The 18,502-nt window shown below is 40.7% G+C and overlaps 1 protein-coding gene across 5 annotated transcripts in view; it reads left to right on the top strand.

The window, feature by feature from the left end:
* ADIPOR1 (adiponectin receptor 1) overlaps positions 1–18,502 on the top strand; it is a 51,848-nt gene that overhangs the window by 32,052 nt on the left and 1,294 nt on the right. For all 5 annotated transcript variants that reach the window (XM_060231084.1, XM_060231087.1, XM_060231085.1 and 2 more), the window contains 5 exons: positions 5,388–5,504; positions 6,167–6,338; positions 13,031–13,217; positions 14,100–14,287; positions 18,194–18,387. In XM_060231084.1, coding sequence (XP_060087067.1) covers positions 5,388–5,504; positions 6,167–6,338; positions 13,031–13,217; positions 14,100–14,287; positions 18,194–18,387 — 858 coding nt within the window. The remainder of the gene's footprint in view (positions 1–5,387; positions 5,505–6,166; positions 6,339–13,030; positions 13,218–14,099; positions 14,288–18,193; positions 18,388–18,502) is intronic.

Raw genomic sequence — 18,502 nt, 5'->3', positions numbered from 1 at the left:
AGATCTGGACACCCTGTCAGAATTACATAAGCCAAGGTCTGGGGAACAGGGAGCAAAGGAGTGAAGTCTGTTTGACCATCCTCTCTTTTTCAAAGTTACAGCAGGCTTCTATCCGTTTTTGGAAATGGAATGCCAAGGCAGTGCTTCATATGTTTTAGGTCTTTTTCTTAGTTCTGTAATACTCTGTAGTGTGCTAATACGGTTTTCTAATGTCCTTGTGCTCTAGTGACGTGGTATTGTATTTTGGTTAATAAAAATATTTTCCTTTTAAAGATCTCAGGTTGAGGTCAAAGAATCTCATCCAGGGCACATGACTGCTCATTTCATTCATAGACCAGAAGCTCTGCAGATGGTTAGCTGACCAGGGAGTGTGTGTGAAGTAAATACTCATGTACGCATGCACCTAGCATCTATCTGTGACTCCAACCACAGGTGGGGGAGAAGGGGCAAAGCTTGGGTAGTGATGGCAACTGAAGAAAGGCACGAAAGGTGGGAGCTGGGGGAGGAAAAAGAAGCCCTCTCTAATGCACTTAGTTTCCTCTTGGACAAAGACAGCAGGAAGGAAGCACTGGATGGGAACTCTTTTACACCAGAGACCACAAAGTATAAGTAATTTTTCATCATTATTGCATCTGTACAAAGTTGTCAAATGGAACCTTGGAGAGTTGTAAGAGGTCTCTTTCATCTGAGTCCACAGTGTTGATAAATTGCCCCACTACCATTCATCTGCAGGACATTTTGCAAATAAAATTTCTCACCTTCCTTGATCTTTGCTCACCTTGGTTCATTACCGCTCACTGTGGGAAGAGTGGGCCCTGGAGCTAGGTAACACTTCTTTGAGGGAAGGGGTTGTCCAGACTCTTGACTGTCTTGAAGGAGGTTGTCATGAGATCTCTTCTGACAAAGCCCTCCATAAGTGCTAATGAACTTATTTGGCCTTAAAACAAAAAAAAGATTCTCAAGTGGGCAGGAGCTGTGCAACTCTAAACTTCTTTGATGAGATGGGATGAAAGATCCCATCCATGTAGCCAGATAGATTTGTGCCCCCCCCCCCATTTTTTTCTGTCTGTGTCATTCAATTCCAGATTAGAAGTAAGAATATTAAATTAAAAAGGTAAAGGTAGTCCCCTGCGCAAGCACCAGTCATTTCCGATTCTGGGGTGACGTTGCATCACTATGTTTTCACGGCAGACTTTTTTTGCCACTTTTGGTCCTATTTCAGTTGTTTACTGCCTTACAAGTATAACAGGGACTATGTTGTATTCTGTACTATTTGACCTTTGAAGAAGGCTCTTGTGGGCCAGAATGCATCAGGTCATATATGGTTCTTTTTGTGTATTTGTCACATTGATTACTTTAGGAGGCTTTATTTGGGCCCCTGCAAGGTTTTTTTTCTTTCATGAAGCACCTCAGATGGAATAGGGAAGAAGCTGTAGTTCTTTCACCTATGAGGTTCCTCCTCTTTATGTCCCATTTTGGCACCCTTCCTGCTTTCCCTCCACCCTTCACTTCTCCATGAACACATGAGCATAGCAAGTAGCTGCCACTCTGCCCCTTGCTGAATATGTGAGTGTTCTCCCTTGGAGGGCTTATTTGGAGAAGAGCAGGATTTGTTCATGCGATGTGTGCACTCTTCCCTTAAGAACTTGGGACTGCTTGTGGTGAGGCAAATGGAAGAAATAAATTTTTCATTTACTTGAACAAACTTTTGCCCCATGTGCTGTTTCTCTTCTGTGTCTCTCTTTCCTTTCATACCATGAATTTCAGTGAAGGCCTTTGGGGCTTTTTACATGCTCGCTAGCTGTTTATTTTCACAATCAGAGACCTTTAAAATGCCTGCTCACCTACCTAGTAATCTTCCGCCTTCCCTCCCTCGCACAAGTTGCTTGCTGACCAGATAACAGCCTAGGATGGCCGCTTCCAGCCCACAGGCCATATATTCGACACCACTAATCTAGCAGACCTATCTTAGAAGGGTGCTGAGAGACAGTTGCTTGTCCCCTGGTAGTCTTGCTGTGGAGGGTCTTTCATTTAACATTTTCTTGAAATTAAGAAGAGATTGTCAGGAGGTTTTAAATGTCACCAGTATGCCAATGAGACTTAATTTTTTTTCCTTTTCAGTTATTCTGGTAGATGTTCTAAATACTTATTATATGTACTTATATTGTGTATTTTGATCTCATTCTTCCTCCAAAGAGCTCAGGGTGGTGTATGTTCTTCTGCCTCACTCCATTTATCCTCACAAGAAATCTGTGAGGTAGGTTAGGCTGAGGGAAAGTGACTAGCCCAAAGGCACTGAGTGAACTTCATGGTAGAGTAGAGTTTTGAACCCGGACCTTCCAGAACCTAGGCTGACATGTTGACCATTACAACACACCAGTAGATGTCTGGAAGTGGCAATGGGATGGGTGAAGACTAGGAGTGTGCATTTAGATCTACCCGATCCAAAAATATACCTGAAAAGCTCCTTATAAGTATTTTTGAGTATATTTTGGCATCCCAAATATATCTGGGATTTTTGGGAGAACTAGAAATTTTTTTAAAAAAAAATCCTGGGTATATTCAGGAATTACCTACAGTCCCTTTAAAACGGGGTGTTTAAAGTGACTACAGAAGACAGCCTGCAAAACTACTGGAGAATGGAGGACTACTCTTCCCCCCACCCCTCAGCTGGGGCTCTTTTGAGCAGTTGGTTTTAAATTGGACTGCCCAAAAGAACCTGCAAAGCAGCTGATCTCATGGGGAGAATTCTTCCCATGACTTAGCTGGGACTCTTTTGGCAGTACAGCTTAAACCAGGCTGCCCAAAAGAGCCTGCAAAGAATCTGAAGGTCTCTTGGACAGTTTGCTTTAAACCGGACTGCCCAAAAGAGCCTACAAAGCAGCCAGTCTTGTGATGAGAACTCTCCCCATGGCTCAGCTGGGGCTCCCAGGGGCAGTTCAAAATACCCAAGAGAGCCCCAGCTGAGTCCACGGGAAGAGTTCTCCCTGCAGAATCAGCTGCTTTGCAGGCTCTTGGGGGGGGGCAGTCCAATTTAAAGGGATTGCCAAAAAGAGCTCCAGCTGATCCACCTCTCAGCTGTTTTTTGCACCTTTGCTACTGCTTTTTTTGCTAGGTATTTTTTGGTTCTGGTCTATTGGACCAGAAAAAAATTGGAATTTCCAAAAAAAATCCTGGATCTGAATACTTTATTGGCGTTGGGATCCAGTTTCTTTTTCCTGGGAATCCTGAATTTTTTCCAGGACCCATACACCCAGACCAAAAAAATACTGAGGAAAAAAAATTGCATGCCCCTAGTGAGGACTAATGAACTGGACTCACTGTACATAAAACTAAGATGCTGTTGATCAACAGTGTAGACAACCTGGGACTGAGACCTTGGTCTGTTACCTTTGATAATGTAGGTTTGCATCTTGAATGTGTTAGGCCTTTTGGAGATGGAAATACAATTCTTGCTTGTAGCGCTTTCACCAATTTCAGCTGATTGACCAAATCTGGTTGTGGTCTCTGATTCAGAGAGAAGGGCAGGTTATAAATCTGCAATTCTTCTTCCTTTTTCTTCTTCCTTCCTTCCTTCCTTCCTTCCTTCCTTCCTTCCTTCCTTCCTTCCTTCCTTCCTTCCTTCCTTCCTTCCTTCCTTCCTTCCTTCCTTCCTTCCTTCCTTCTTTATTTCTTCTGTCTCCTTCTTTTTCTTTTTTTGTTCTTCTTTTTCGTCTTCTTCATGCAGCACCTAAATTGCTGATTGAAGGAAGTTACTGGGAATATATTTTACCAGTGCTGAAATAATTTAACGTCTAACTAGCTTCAGGACTCCCTAAACAGTATAAGGCAGTATAAATTGATTTAGATCACTCTATCTTAAAGAGACTTCATAAATAAAAATGCATACTAATTGATTGCTGTAAGAACACACTGATTTAAAACTGAGTAGAACCTTCATACAGCCTCAGAATACTCTACAAATTTCTTATTGTTATTCCACAGCCTGTGACATTGTGTGGAGACAGAGTACTCTTTTTTCCTGTTAACTTAAATGGACAAAAATGCAGTTTAAAGTTCCATTGGGAAGAGGAGTAACAATTCATAAATAAATACCTGCTTATTTTGAGAACATTGTCCTCCCAACTCCAGACAGGTGCTAGTTGGAATCAATAATAGACAGTGTTTTTTTCTGATGTTCCTTTTAGCTTTAGCTTATCAGTTCCAGTAACCTTTAATGGCATAACTCTTTAGCTTATCATTCATCGTATAACTGCCCTTCCCTACCTCCAGCTTGCAGAAATATATTATCTGAACCAGAAACTGATAATAGTTACAAAGGAGAACAGTGTGATGCAAGGTTAAATGTCCATGTTTTAAGGTTGGTAAGGTAATGAGCCCTTTGCAAAGATCAGATGGTTACTAGGCATAAAATACTGGGAAATCACCTAGATGGTTGTGTGGATGCCACTTATTGTGATTTGCTAGTCCCTTACCCCCAAGTATTCAGCCGCAGTATAAGTACTTGAATTAATTGTGCTGCATGATCAGTAACAAAGTCGTTGTCCACCCTTTGTCCTTAAAAAGGAAAACAGACTTAAGTTCCTACAATAATAAATTCAGATTTTGTTTTAAGCCTGGTTATTTTAAAATTATAATCTCCTTTAAAAGTTTCAGCTATAGTGTATTTGTATTCATTTCTTAAAATCTAATTCGTACCCTGCTTTTCTTCCAATGTTCAACATGCCTATGATTTCCAAAGTGCCCCATACCTGGCAGCTGATAGGGCCAACTCTTAGTTTTTAGTTACCCTGCCTCCACCACCAAGCAGGATACCTTGCATGCTCCCTAGCTGTTAAGATTCACAGCAGAAGTATGCTCTGCCTTCTGAAGTATGGTGACCAGAGAAGGGGGGAGGTCTCTTCTGTCTTGGTGCTCTATTTGTGGTAGTAATTTCCCCCATATACATATCCAGGATCTAGTATTTTGAGTTTAGATTTCAGGTGGAAACATTTCTGTTTTGTCAGGCTTTTGATGTGGGTGTGTTTTCTCCTGGCCCTGTTGATTGGTTGTGTTGCATTGTGGTGGTGCATGATTTCATGGTTCTAGTGATTTTACTGACTATTGATGATATAATGGGGGGTTTTTTGAAGCTGCTTGAATTTGGTTGGAAGATGGTATAGAAATATCATTAAAAAGTAATAAATACCACAATCTGTGCCATATCCAAGTCTGATCATGCCTGTCCTCTCTTCTGAGGTAGTCCCTGTTCTTGGTCTGAGCTTTCCCTTTACAAAAGCACTTAATTAATGCAGTTCAACATAAGATGGAAATATGTTGGTTTGTTAATTTCCCAGATCCTTCAGAACACCCTCCTGTACTCAGGCTTAATGAGTCTCTCTTTCTAGGCCCAAGACCAACCATGTCCGGCAACCCAAGAGGAGGAAGAGGAGGAGGTGCGGGTGCTGACTCTTCCTTTGCAGGCACATCATGCTATGGAAAAAATGGAAGAATTTGTATATAAGGTAAATGGCACACATGGTCTTAATTGATTTAGGTGGTTTGGTTATTAATGAGGTGGTTATTAATGCTCTGAGCTAGCAGAGCTTCTAGCACTTTGTATTGGGCCTTTCTCCTTGTTCTCTTCTCCTCATCATCTCCTTCAGGCAAATGATATTCTGCATGTAACAGCTTCAGTATGGTCATGAATACCAATTCTAGCACTTCATTAAAATTTGGATCAGTTGTGCTGTTTCTTGGGAGTAAAAATTTGTTACTGGAGATCCTGACATCAACCCCTTATGCTAGTAGATTGGAACTTATAAGAGGTGTAGAGTTTTGCAAGTTTGAATGAGGTGGTTATTTCCCCTGAAGAACCATTCAGCCTTCTGTGGCCAGGCGTGCCTTGCAGGCTCCTAATATACTTTCCTACGTAGTAAAATAGCGTCGGCATGCAGCTTTGGATGGAAAATCCTACTACACCAACTACAGATGCCATGAAGCCCAGCCTGAAATCTCCCAAAATATTTGCCTGTGGGCAAGGAGCAAGCACTTAACCATATTTCACAGGAGAAATCAATAACAGTTCTGGGAGTCTCCTAGGTATGCCAGCAGATGATTGCTCTAATGCCAAAGGAATATCAAAACCAGTAAAAATAGTTGCTTGTACAATTTGGTGTGTTTGTAGGTCTGGGAGGGTCGCTGGAGAGTTATTCCTTATGATGTGCTGCCTGACTGGTTGAAAGATAACGATTACCTGTTGCATGGGCATCGGCCCCCCATGCCATCTTTCAGAGCCTGCTTCAAGAGCATCTTCCGCATACACACTGAGACAGGCAACATCTGGACACACTTATTAGGTAATCTCTATATTAATGTTAGAAATTATTTTATTTTACCAACTGTTTTTCACCTTTCCTCAGGAGAAACAGACTATAATGTTAGCAGGTGGGCTGGACTTTGCACAAATGGTTTAAAGCCCCCAACCCCAGGGAATTTGTTGGGCTGGCTTCACTCTAAATTGGAGTCTCCTATATTTGTGGTTGGCAAAGTATTTCTGCTACAGTAGAATGGCTGGGAAACTTAGGATATATGTATGGTGGCTTCTTTTTTTTTCATCCTGGAGATAGTCCTGATCTGGATGACCGCAGCTAGCCCAATCTCAGGGGATAAGCAGCGTCAGCCCTGGTTGGTACCTGGATGGGAAACCACCAGGGAGGTCCAGGGTTGCTACTCAGAGTTAGGTAGTGGCAAACCATCTGTGAATGTCTCTTACCTTGAAATCCCTATGGAAGCGCCATAAATCTTCTGTGACTTGACACACTTTCCACCATCACCACCACCTGGAGATTATTAATGCTTATGGAACATTGGATAATATTGTGGGGAGAGAGGCTGCATCTGATGTCCGCAACTTTTCAGTACAGAGCCTGAATTCTGATTTTCTGATCATTTCTAGCTCTGCCGCTCTAGGAGTACTTTGAGGTAGTGTTACAACAGAACAGATACATATTTTCAGTCTTGACACTGGATTACATATCTACTGTATTTATTAATTGTTTCTGTCATTTAATGTCTTGCAGTCTAACCACAGGACTTTCACAGCAGCTTGCAAGACACAGCACATTAAAAATGGCATAAATAATCAAACATAGCACATTAAAAATGACATAAATTTCTTGTTGGGAATACTCACCTGATAGCCAAAATTATATTGGAGCTAATTTTGCTACTTTGGCTACCTATTAAAGTCAATAGCAGCATATTGGAAAAAATCAGATGCACCTCTTATTTTAAAAGGTAAACTGAAATTTGGAAGCTTTGACATTGGGAAAGATACCTCCAAAATTGAAAATTGCCAGTCCAGTTAATTGCACTCTATGTATTTCTCATATAATTGGTTATTATCTTTATATTTCCAGAGGAATCCACTTCTTAATTCCATAAATATCCTTTGACATGTAGCTCCATTCTGGTTTTAGTTACTGGATGTGAAAGATATTTGTCTGCTGATTTTTAAAAGTTCTGATATGAAACCATTTCAGTATTATACTATATACATCACTTTGCCTTTACCTGTTGTTGGAACCCTGTTTAACATTCTGTGTCCTACACTTTACATTCTGTTTGTTCCTGTGAATCAATGAGCACTATCATCCTTTCTTCTGTCTTTTTTATTCTTGCTACTTGCAGCATAAAGATAAAGAACCTGTTAAATATAAAACATTTTTTTAAAAAAAAGAATACATTTGAAACATTGAGTTACTAGGGTATTGTAGGGGGTTGTGTGCCTGGTCTCTAAAAGCTTGAGCTGCTGTTTTATTGTCACTGTGTCTATAGTCATCTCAGCACAAGGAGCCTGCAGTTGTATCTCTTTGACAGTGTAACTGACTGGTGGTGGTGGAAAGTGCTGTCAAGTTGCAGCTGACTTATGGCGACCTCAAAGAGTTTTCAAGGCAAGAGACTTCAGAGGGGTTCATCATTGCCTGCCTCTGCATAGCAACCTTGGTATTCTTTGGTTGTCTCCCATCCAAATACTAACTACAGCTGAACTTGTTTAGCTTCTGAGATCTGATGAGATCAGGTTACCTAGAGCCATCCACATCAGGGCATGTAACTGACTAGTAAGACTTAAATGAGAGCCATGAATGGCAAATTAAGTGAGCAAACTTCCCACTTAAAAACTTCTTTATCAGGTGACAGTTTTGTGCCATTTGTTCTTCTGTTATTCATGTGATCCCGTTGCTGAACAGCAAGGAAGGGAACTGAATGTTAGGAGCTTTTTCACAATAACCTTTGATATTATTTTTATTTTTATCACATGATCTGGCCTCCACTATTGAGAGTATTAATGCCATTGTACTCCGGATTTTAGACTGACTTGAGCATGCCGAAATTCAGAACAAATAGTGTACTCCCCATGGAATACTAGCTATTTTTCACTGGTGGCTCAGGCTCCTGAGATATTTATCAGATGCTTCATCATATATTCTCAGGGACAGGAAACTGCTTGCTAGGGAGCAACACCTAGTTATACTGCAGTCCTTCCAGAGTGAAATATAAGAGCATAAAAAGTGTTTTTTAAAAGTGAATGCAGTTTGTCTACACCTCTGCTTCCTGTAACAATAAATGAGATTCTCGCAAGTAGACGGAAATCTCTGTCCAGTTTTTTTTCGGGTGACTATTATGCAGTCAGTAGATCTTGTGTTTGCATCTAACAGTCTGGATATAGAACAAATCTTGTCAAGGATCAGAGCCATAGAAAGGTAATCCCTCTTAAGACCTGCAGTCTTCTTTCAGTTAATCTAAAATAAAATCAGTGGGTCAGATTTAGCTTCTCTGGTAATTACTGGACAGGCAGTGAATCAAGCTTGAAGGATTACTTGCTGTTCTTTTGTGTGCAAGAGACTTGGGGCTGGATTCCAGGACTACTGTAACAAGCCTATTAGGAAATAGGGAGTCCTGTCTATACACTTTTTTAATTGAATGGTTACAGTTGCAATGGAAATTCAGGTTGTATATTATAACACTAAACTAGGGAGAGAGAAGGTGCCTGAAAGTAGTGTCTGTTGGCTGCAGTTGCTGTACTGGATAGTGCCACGTACAATAGTCCTATCAAATACTGGCCTTCCCTTTTCATTAGCAATACTCAGTAGCAGCATTCCTGCTAGCCTGTGCAGGTGCACAGATTTTTAGCCCTTGGCACACAGGTTTTTGGCTCAATGTAGGGCAGTGTTTGCACAGTTAAAATTGCCCTCCAAAGGAAATTGGCTTTAGACTGGGAGAGTGAAGCAGTCCTTCAAGTGGATTGGTTGCTTTAAAAGTAAGGTGGCAAAGCCTGGGTGTTTGCTCCAATATCATCCCTGTCATTTGCCAGTTACCAAGGCACCAGGGATCAAGTGTGCACCTCGGAGGCAAATTTTTCTGAAGCCCAATTGTGTTGAAAGGCACACTGTAAGTTTTATAATGATAGATTATTGGAACAAACAATTTCAGCTTGCATTGCTTTTTCTTGGTTGGTTTATTTTTTCTTGCATGTTCACAGTGTCATGTTTTCTAGTTTGAGGAGCCATGTTCTGTGTTGGAATGAATTGGTAATTGTGATGGATCAGCCTGATACATACAAGTCACTCACTTAGAGTTTTGCCAGATACAGATATATACGTACATTTAAGTTTAAGGTTTTTAGATACAAATGACATTTCAGTTACCATTAGAATAGACTTGCAAGCTCAGTTGAGATTAGTCCATCTCTTCTGGGATGAATTAAATCATTCATAAAATAAATTTTAAAATTTATTTTGAGATTTTTACAAGGTTATAGTAATAATCTTCAAAACTAATTTATGTGATAGTCAAGTGTAGGCTCACTCACAACTTTAGTGCTAGTAGGTCTTTTGGCTCACAAAGTAGAATTTTTGCTCACAGCGCTCCACAGTTTAGAGAGAATGTTGCTGAGCAGGATGATTGACATAATCAGGTCTCAGATTCAGTGGGAGCTCACAGGAGCACAGCTCTTGAACCTTTCTGAGAGTTCCACCTCGTCCATTGAATAGTATGTGCAGCTGCATAACAATCCCTGGATGAGCTCCACCACCTATTCTTCTGCAAAATAACCCCTGGACATAATCCTCATGATGTGTAGCTGTTAAATGTGAAGAACTGAAGTATGCTGTGGTACTCCAGGTTTAGAAGCCTCCTACTGTTGGCCTGTTTAATTCCTTTATCTCAGTGTATGAAGAAAGATCAAAACTGTGAATTATTGAACAGGTTAAAACTTTCCAATATTTAGGTGTCACCTTTCCACACAATGCCAGCTTCAAATTGCATACAATAATTTCAGCAAACACGGCAGAAAAGAGCGCTAATGCTGTCCTCAGATTCCTCAGACAAGATGGCCTAGGCTTTATTCCTGCGACTTTAAAACTATTTCAAGCCTAGTCTCTCCCCCAATTACTTTATGGGTCACAAATTATCCTAATCAGCAATGTAGAAACCTTAGAAACTGTACAGTCAACATTTCTTAGATCATTGTTTAATGTCCCTAGATGCACCTCTAATACCATTTTAAGACAAAAAGCTGGCCTCCCTAGAGTAGAGTTTAAAATATGGAAACTTGCAATTTGCTTTTGGTTAAGAGTTCACTTAAAGCCGAAGGGCCTAATACCATTTTTTCTCGCAGCAGACCCCTATCCTTTCTGGTCTTCTAAGATTATTGAAAAAATCAGATTGATGGGGCTGAATCCAGAAGAACTTTTTGATAGGAGCCTGAAAGAAGCAAAAGCTCTGGTGTGACATTGAACTCCAAAATGATAAAGCACTGCTCCCCATAAATTATTCCAGATTAAAATCATGACCAGATTATACACCTGCCCCTTATCTATTGAATATAACATATGCGAGACATAGATGGGCTTTCTCGAGGGCTCGCCTTGACGTTTTTCCATCTGCAATATTAGCTGGTAGGTTCTCCCATCTACCAGTGCAGAAACGATGTTGTCTTTGTTCAGAAAAAGTAGTTGAAATGGTCTTGCACATCCTTCTCCACTGTGAACTTTTAAAGAGAAAAGATTGACTTATTGCCCCACTTTTATCTGAATTCAAACCCTTGGAGTTTTATATAAATTTTAGAACTGAGGTACTTCAGAAATTTTTATTGGAAAATATACAGCGCTCAATAACTCAGGGAGCAGCAAAATTTTGTTACATTGTAATTTGTAAGAGGAAATAGTTGAAAGAGCCTTGATTTCATCGACTGTACTCTTATGAGTTGTCTTGTTGTCTTCCTTTATTGCTGTTCTGGTCTTTGACTGAAATAAATATTGATTGATTGAAAACTGTGGGTTAGATCCAGTCCTCATTTTCTACCTGCATGACAATCTTTGTAAATTCTCTCTCCCATACCATGCTCCATCAGTGTTCCTTTAGGTTCCTTGAACCCTTGAGGGCAGCATTTTTAGGTTCACACTGGGCTGTTCCTATGTGGGGGAAATTGAGAAAGCCTCATTTTGTAGGGAGTTTTGCTTTCCATCTTGGGATCTGACCCTTTGCTGGGCATTGAATAACTTAGTTTGAGAAGCTGGCTGTTCATTTATTTAAAACATTTCTATGCTGTCTTTTCATCCAGCTCAGAGTCTCCAAGGCAGCAAACATTAAAGCATTTCAAACATTAAAACCAGCATATTTATATGCTTTTATATATATATATACACACACACACACACATACATACACACACACACACAAACAGGGAGGAGGCCTGATAAAAGTTACTGGTAGAAGACTAGGAGAGTTCAGGCTTGTATTCTTCAATTTAAAATCCAGCTACTTTAGAAGGCAGAATGTGCAAACCACCTTGTTGCTGCCTTCTAGTCATTTCAAGTATGGGGTTCTTTTGCCTTTCTCAAGGACACAGGTACATACATTCAAAGCTGACTAATTATTTTCCTGTGCTGGGATGTGGAGAGTTGTGATTATTTTCAGGAGAAGTTTATGTTGGTAGCTTTGTTGCCAAAATGTTCTTCCTATCCTAAAACCATTTAATGTATAGACTAGGTGTTTAATGTCAAAAGTACCTACTCTGGCCAGAGGTAAAGTGTGGTAACCTTTTCTGTAGGCTGCTTAAAATATTTTGAAAGAGGGATAGGCTGCAAGGATAACAGAGCAGGGTGCAAGGGCATGATTAGGGCAAGTCCTGCAACTGAACCTTGAAAAATACCTAAGCATAGCTAGGCACAATGTGCGTCATAATAGACTTAACAGCTTTGCTACAAAATTCTCCCTACCTTGAAGCAATAGAAACAGAAGATTTGAATGGCTGCAAGCTCTTTTTTTGCACAGAATACTGTTTTTGTATGGAATGCTCCATAAGGTATCCTAATTGGACTTCATATAATGTAAAATGTAATGGCCCTCCAGCTTTGTTAAGCTCATAGTGATTCTTGTTGTTTTTTTAAAAAAAGAATTCTCCCAGTAAAAATACACTAACACTCTGTGAATAATAAACTAGTTTGGTATTCTTCTTTCTTTCAGTGGTACAGCTTTATTGGCCATAGCCTTAAGACTATAAAAATAATAAAGTAGCAACTGCACTATCATTCTTGGTTGCCCATAGCCAAACAACAGCAGATTCATTGTAGATGGCAGTTCCTAGATCATAATGCCATTCTGAACAAGTGGAGTTGTATTGGAACATTACATGCATCTTTTTGCTAGTTTGGAAGCTCAAATTTTGATTTACAAAATTGGTACATGAATCTGTAGGTAGTGACTGTTCCATTTGGTGTACATATGATTTTGGTTTGTAAAAAAAATTAGTTGAGAACTTATGCTTCTTCCCTAACATGGCAAATCAGAGTTGCTCCTAAGCTTTTGCATTACACATGCACACCATTTTATCTGCAGTTATTTGTCACCCATCTTGCAGAAGTGGGGGAAACAGAGGGCCTAGGCTTAGTCCTTGGCTGGGGTCTCATTTTAGTATAATTGACATAAGTCTTTCCATTTCTGTGACAAATTTGACTGAAATGAGTCTACTGTATCCCAATTACAGGCTTTGTGTTATTTCTTTGCCTGGGAATTTTGACCATGCTTAGGCCAAATATGTACTTCATGGCCCCTCTTCAGGAAAAGGTGGTGTTTGGAATGTTCTTCCTTGGAGCAGTGCTGTGTCTCAGCTTTTCCTGGCTTTTTCATACAGTCTACTGTCATTCAGAAAAGGTGTCTCGGACATTTTCCAAGTAAGTCTGTTGGAATAATAAAGATTTGACAAGATGTAACTTTTGTTCCAACAGGCTGTTTTCTCAGGTAACCGCTTATTAATTAAAACACTAAGTCCTTTTTGTTACAAGGTATGAAGAAATGTCTAAACTGGAATTGTTGTCTAGGTATGATTTTTCAAGTACACTGAAGTCCTATCAAAGCTGTTGGGCAGAGTTTTATAGAAGAAATTGGTTTTAGCCACTATGCTTTGCAAATGTTTTCAGGGTATGATTTGCGAAACCGATTTGGTTGGAGAGCAAAAAATTGTGGGTTTTGATTATTCTGGCCCTGGGGGTTACCAAAATCATTCCCCATGTGAGTCTCAGCATGTTCTTCCTGCTTGGCTGGTCCAGAGCAAATCAATCCAAAATGATGGGCTACCTATTGGGACCAGAACATGTGGATAAATGGAAAAAAGATAATGACACACTCGCCCATTAATACTTTGGAGCCCTACAAATGAAGGAGAGAGGTTTTGGGGGCCTAGCATCAAGATGAAGTTTTAAACCAACTAGACCCCACTTACAATGGTAATTAAATTAAGTCATATAAAACCAACAAAGCTTTCTGTAGCTAAAGTTCATGACACTTGGATGGGGCTCTGGTCACATATGGTCCCCAGTTTCTTGCTGCCATGGGAGGTGTGGAACTGCTGCTGAAAACACCTTTCTTGTATGGTGTCGTCTTGCTTTATTTTTTTGTGGACCACCTTGAATATATTTTTCATAGATGGGTGACATAACAGAACTAAATACATTTTAAAAATGCCTTGGAGTTTCTTTTTTAAGCAAGTGTAATTAATCTCTAGTTCTGGAATTCATACAGCATCCTCTGTGTCTTTTGGTTTTCCCCCCTCCTAGGTTGGATTATTCCGGAATAGCTCTGCTAATTATGGGGAGTTTTGTTCCATGGCTGTATTATTCTTTCTACTGCTCTCCGCAGCCTCGACTTATCTACCTCTCCATTGTGTGTGTGCTGGGTATCTCAGCAATCATTGTTGCACAGTGGGACAGATTTGCAACACCTAAGCACAGGCAAACAAGAGCAGGTAGGATGGATTTCAGACAATGTAAAATGCATTCCTAGGGATTTATAACTCCAACAGATTTCAAATAAATAGTGGAGGCTGAAACTTTAAAAAAATACTTCATCTTTGGGGTTCTTTTGGGTTGCCTGGAGTGAAAATTCTTGGACAGCATGTTCACACTTTAATAAAAGGGGTTGTTGAAAATGAAAGCGTGTAACATTTATTTTTTTTTTATCCGCAAAGGGAGTAAAGTGTAGAGATGATCAAAATGCATGCCCAAGCAGAGGTGACAGGCAATTTGGGGAAATAGGCCAAGTTTGGATTAAGTTGTTTGTATCTTGTCAGATTTGCATGTAAACATCTGAAGTGCAATGAGTATGAATGGTAGTTTTGGTTTCAAAGCCACTATTACTTCTGGGCTCTTGATTTCCATGCTCAAAGGGGCACCTGGCCAAAATATTAGATCAATGCAGTTGGGACTGCGAGTGCACAGGCCAGCCTCAGAAAAGATTCCCATATCTTTCTAGTAGGCTAGAAGCATGCCTCCTCCCTCTGGCGCATTTCCACCAAATTTGATCACATTACCAGGAGAAGAGGTGCTAATTCCACTGTTTGTCCCTGTTTATCCTGTCTTTGTTTTCTCATTCTTGAGGCTGAGAAGACATATTTCTGTTAAACTTTTTTGTCATTAGTATTCATTCTAGTGAAGAATAAACTACATGTCAGGTAATGTTTTTGGATTTCCATTATGGCTCAAAAGGAGCCTCATCAGGTCAACTGCTTCTTCTCTTGGTTCCATGGTAGCCTTCAGAACCATCAATGATTTTGGGGACTGCTTAGCTGCTAGCATTTTCAGTAAGAATAATAAACCTGCACCTCTAAGCTTAATCTTTTTGTAGGCAATTTCCCGTGTCGGTTTCATGTCTGCCCACACTCCCTTCCTCCTGCAAGGGAATGGCACAGACTCTGCCCAGAGTTCTCAGTCTCACTGCTGCTTCTGGGAGAGAGCTCTCATTTCAACTGGGTTCAGAGTCTCTGGAGTCACTCCTACATGACGCCATTTGTAGCAAAAGCCAGTGTGGTATAGTAGTCAGACCATTGGGCTGTGATCTGGGAAACCCAGGTTCAAATGCCATTCTGTCTGAAAACTTGCTTGTGAGCTTGGGCCATCACATTCTGTCAACCTGTCCTGCCTTGCAAGGTTCTAGTGAGGATGGAGTGGAAAAGTATAAAATATTATAAGGCACTTTGAATCCCTATTGGGGAGTAAGATAAACCTGTCTTTATAAAGCACATCTTACATGTTCTGCTAAAAAAAGCTGCCCCATAGGACACAGTCTTTGATGTGCAAACTGTAATTATTACCTTTAGGAAATATATACTTGAGTTTCTCTTTGCCTTTCTTAGTCTTTAGTCAGTCCTTATTTTACTAAGGTTGTTAAGGGGGGTTTTTTGGGTGGGGGGGGGTTGGCTTCCACTGCTGTATTTTCTGGCATTCATACATACCTGTATGTAACACCAAAACAGAATTTGTATTTTTGTGTATATATTTCTCCCAGATTTGTTTTTTCTTTCTCTCTGATACATGGCTAATGTGTATCATTCTGGTCATCTCAGCAATGCATTTTTCTCAGATTATTTCTTTTTGTTCTGAGCCTCTGGAAGTTAGTGCCTCCGACTTTTCTGAGTTATGAGCACCACTCCTTCACTACCAGATCTTGTACCTCTTAAGTGGAAAAGAATCTCTACTAGGGCTGTAACAGGGTTTGAACCCTGGTTCTTGTGTGGACTCAAACTCTCTAAACCAGGGGTGGCCAGCGGTAGCTCTCCAGATGTTTTTTTTGCCTACAACTCCCATCAGCCCCAGCCATTGGCCATGCTGGCTGGGGCTGATGGGAGTTGTAGGCAAAAAAAACATCTGAAGAGCTATCGTTGGTCACCCCGCTCTAAACTTTGCTCTTCCGTACTGAATTTCTAAGATGTTACAAAACAGAAGCAAAACCCTACATCTGAATTTTGCACTTCCCTGGAGCTTTAATAGGCAACTGTGGAATGAGGGCATTGTGGGTTCTAAACAATGCCTGCTCCATTCATGAAGTTTCACAAGGTTAGGGTGTCTGATGCCCTTGCCTGGATTCCTTAACAGGGATTGTCTCTCAGTCCTTATGTCGTATAGTGTTTTCTTTACACTTGTTTCTGATGCCGAACATTTGTGCTCTTATATTCCTTGAATGTGACTTTTCTTGAGTTTTGGGCTGCTAGAGATTCAACACTACTTTGTATTGGTCTTTCAGGCTCTAAATAGGCTTGGTCAGTGTCCTCACACAACCCGTTCTTGTGGGTTGGTGGAGGCTATCGCACTCTTTCTTGAGTACATGGCTGTTGAATGCCACTTTACATATCACATGGAAAACCAAAAGCGTTGTTAAGACTGCTACACAAAATCACTCAATGCACTAAAGATGTATGAAAACAAAACAATTTATGTCTGACTCATCTATAAATTCATATGGTTTGTGGTCCAATATCAACATGCAACATACAATATTCACATATGCCCTAAGCAGAAAGGTGTGTCTAACCAAAGTACATGTCCCTAAATATACAAGTTTCACTCCTGCTGCAATAATTTCTTCTTCAGTCAGGATGTATTTTCCAAAATTCCTTAAGGAGTGGACCAGTGATCATATGAAAGAATTTCCAAAAGCCAAAGAAGAATGTATAATGTCACGTTTTGAATGGTTCTTTTTCCAGACTGTATTGACTTCTAAGTGGGACCCAGTCTTAGCAATATTTCAAACAGTCGATAGTTTATGCCATAAGATGGAATCAATAGGAACTATGTTGCATATTGGTTTTGAACCACAAACCATATGATATGAGTTTATAGATGAGATAGATATGTTGTTTTAATACATCTTTAATGCATTGAGTGATTTTGTGTAGTGATCTAAACAGGGGTTTTGGTTTTCCACTTGACTTTTACACTGATCCCCCCCCCTGCCCTGTTTTTTCCTTATTTTACATATCACAGCTCTCTCAGAAAGAGCCCTGTTTTTCTTTTCCACTTTCCTGCATGTTTTTGGTTGAGATACTGGTAGAGAGCTCCCTTTGTAAGGCAGTTCTGGGTGAAGGTCATTATGGGATGCTTAACAACTAGTGGGAAGGCAGTCCTCCATGGTCTCTTCCTTTGAGAGCTTCACACCCCACCCCCTTCACTCAGTGAGCTGCTAATTTCGCATTATGAGACTGTACAGAAGCCACAACAATGGCAACAGGATTGCTCTTACCTGTAACCATTGTTCATCGAGTGGTCTTCTGTAACCTTTGTTCATCGAGTGGTCTTCTGTGAAGGCACACAACCCCTCCCCGCCCCACTGTGAACTTTCTGGAACCTTAGTTTCTTGGGGTCTCCAGCAGTGGCATGGAGAGAACTGAGGGAGTACATTCCTCCTCCTGGTCATATGATTGTTTTTGTGGGAAAATGCCAGAGGGAGAATGGGCCCTCCTAGTTACTAGAAAGCTTTGGAAATCTTTTCTGCAGCTGGCCTGTGAACATGCATTGCCAATGTGTGCCTGCTCAGAAGACCACCCAATGAACAACAGTTACAGCTAAGTGCAACCCTGTTTTTTTCTGAAACACAACTATTTTTCCTCCTTAATTGTGCCAGTAGTGTAGGCTGTTTTTGCTTTGCTTCTATAAATGGTTCACACACCCAAACAAGATGTGGGACGTAGAATTTGAATCTGGGAATGCTGACGGCAGCTTTCCTAGGACCCTGTTAACCCTCCAGAATACCCCCAATACTGTTACCAGGGGTTCTTTCCTTTTATAAAAAAGCAACATATCCTGGCCAGCTAGGGAGGGGTCAGGTTTCTTATTTTAGCACTTTTAAATGCTGACAGATTTTGCTGTTCCTTTCATAGGGGTGTTCCTGGGACTGGGGCTGAGTGGTGTGGTCCCCACCATGCATTTCACCATAGCAGAAGGCTTTGTGAAAGCCACCACTGTGGGCCAGATGGGCTGGTTTTTCCTTATGGCCGTGATGTACATAACAGGAGCTGGGCTGTATGCTGCCCGAATTCCAGAGCGCTTCTTTCCTGGCAAGTTTGACATCTGGGTAAGTGTGGCCTTTGCTAGGGACTGTCACCTGCTGTGACTTCTCTGATGGTGCTTGAACAATGTCCAAGGAATCACTAGGTTGTAGTTCTGTGTCTCTGACCATGGAGGTAACA

This window comes from Heteronotia binoei, chromosome 2 (assembly GCF_032191835.1).
Source record: "Heteronotia binoei isolate CCM8104 ecotype False Entrance Well chromosome 2, APGP_CSIRO_Hbin_v1, whole genome shotgun sequence".
Classification (NCBI taxonomy): Eukaryota; Metazoa; Chordata; class Lepidosauria; order Squamata; family Gekkonidae; genus Heteronotia; species Heteronotia binoei.
This window is presented reverse-complemented; position numbering and strand designations above follow the sequence as displayed.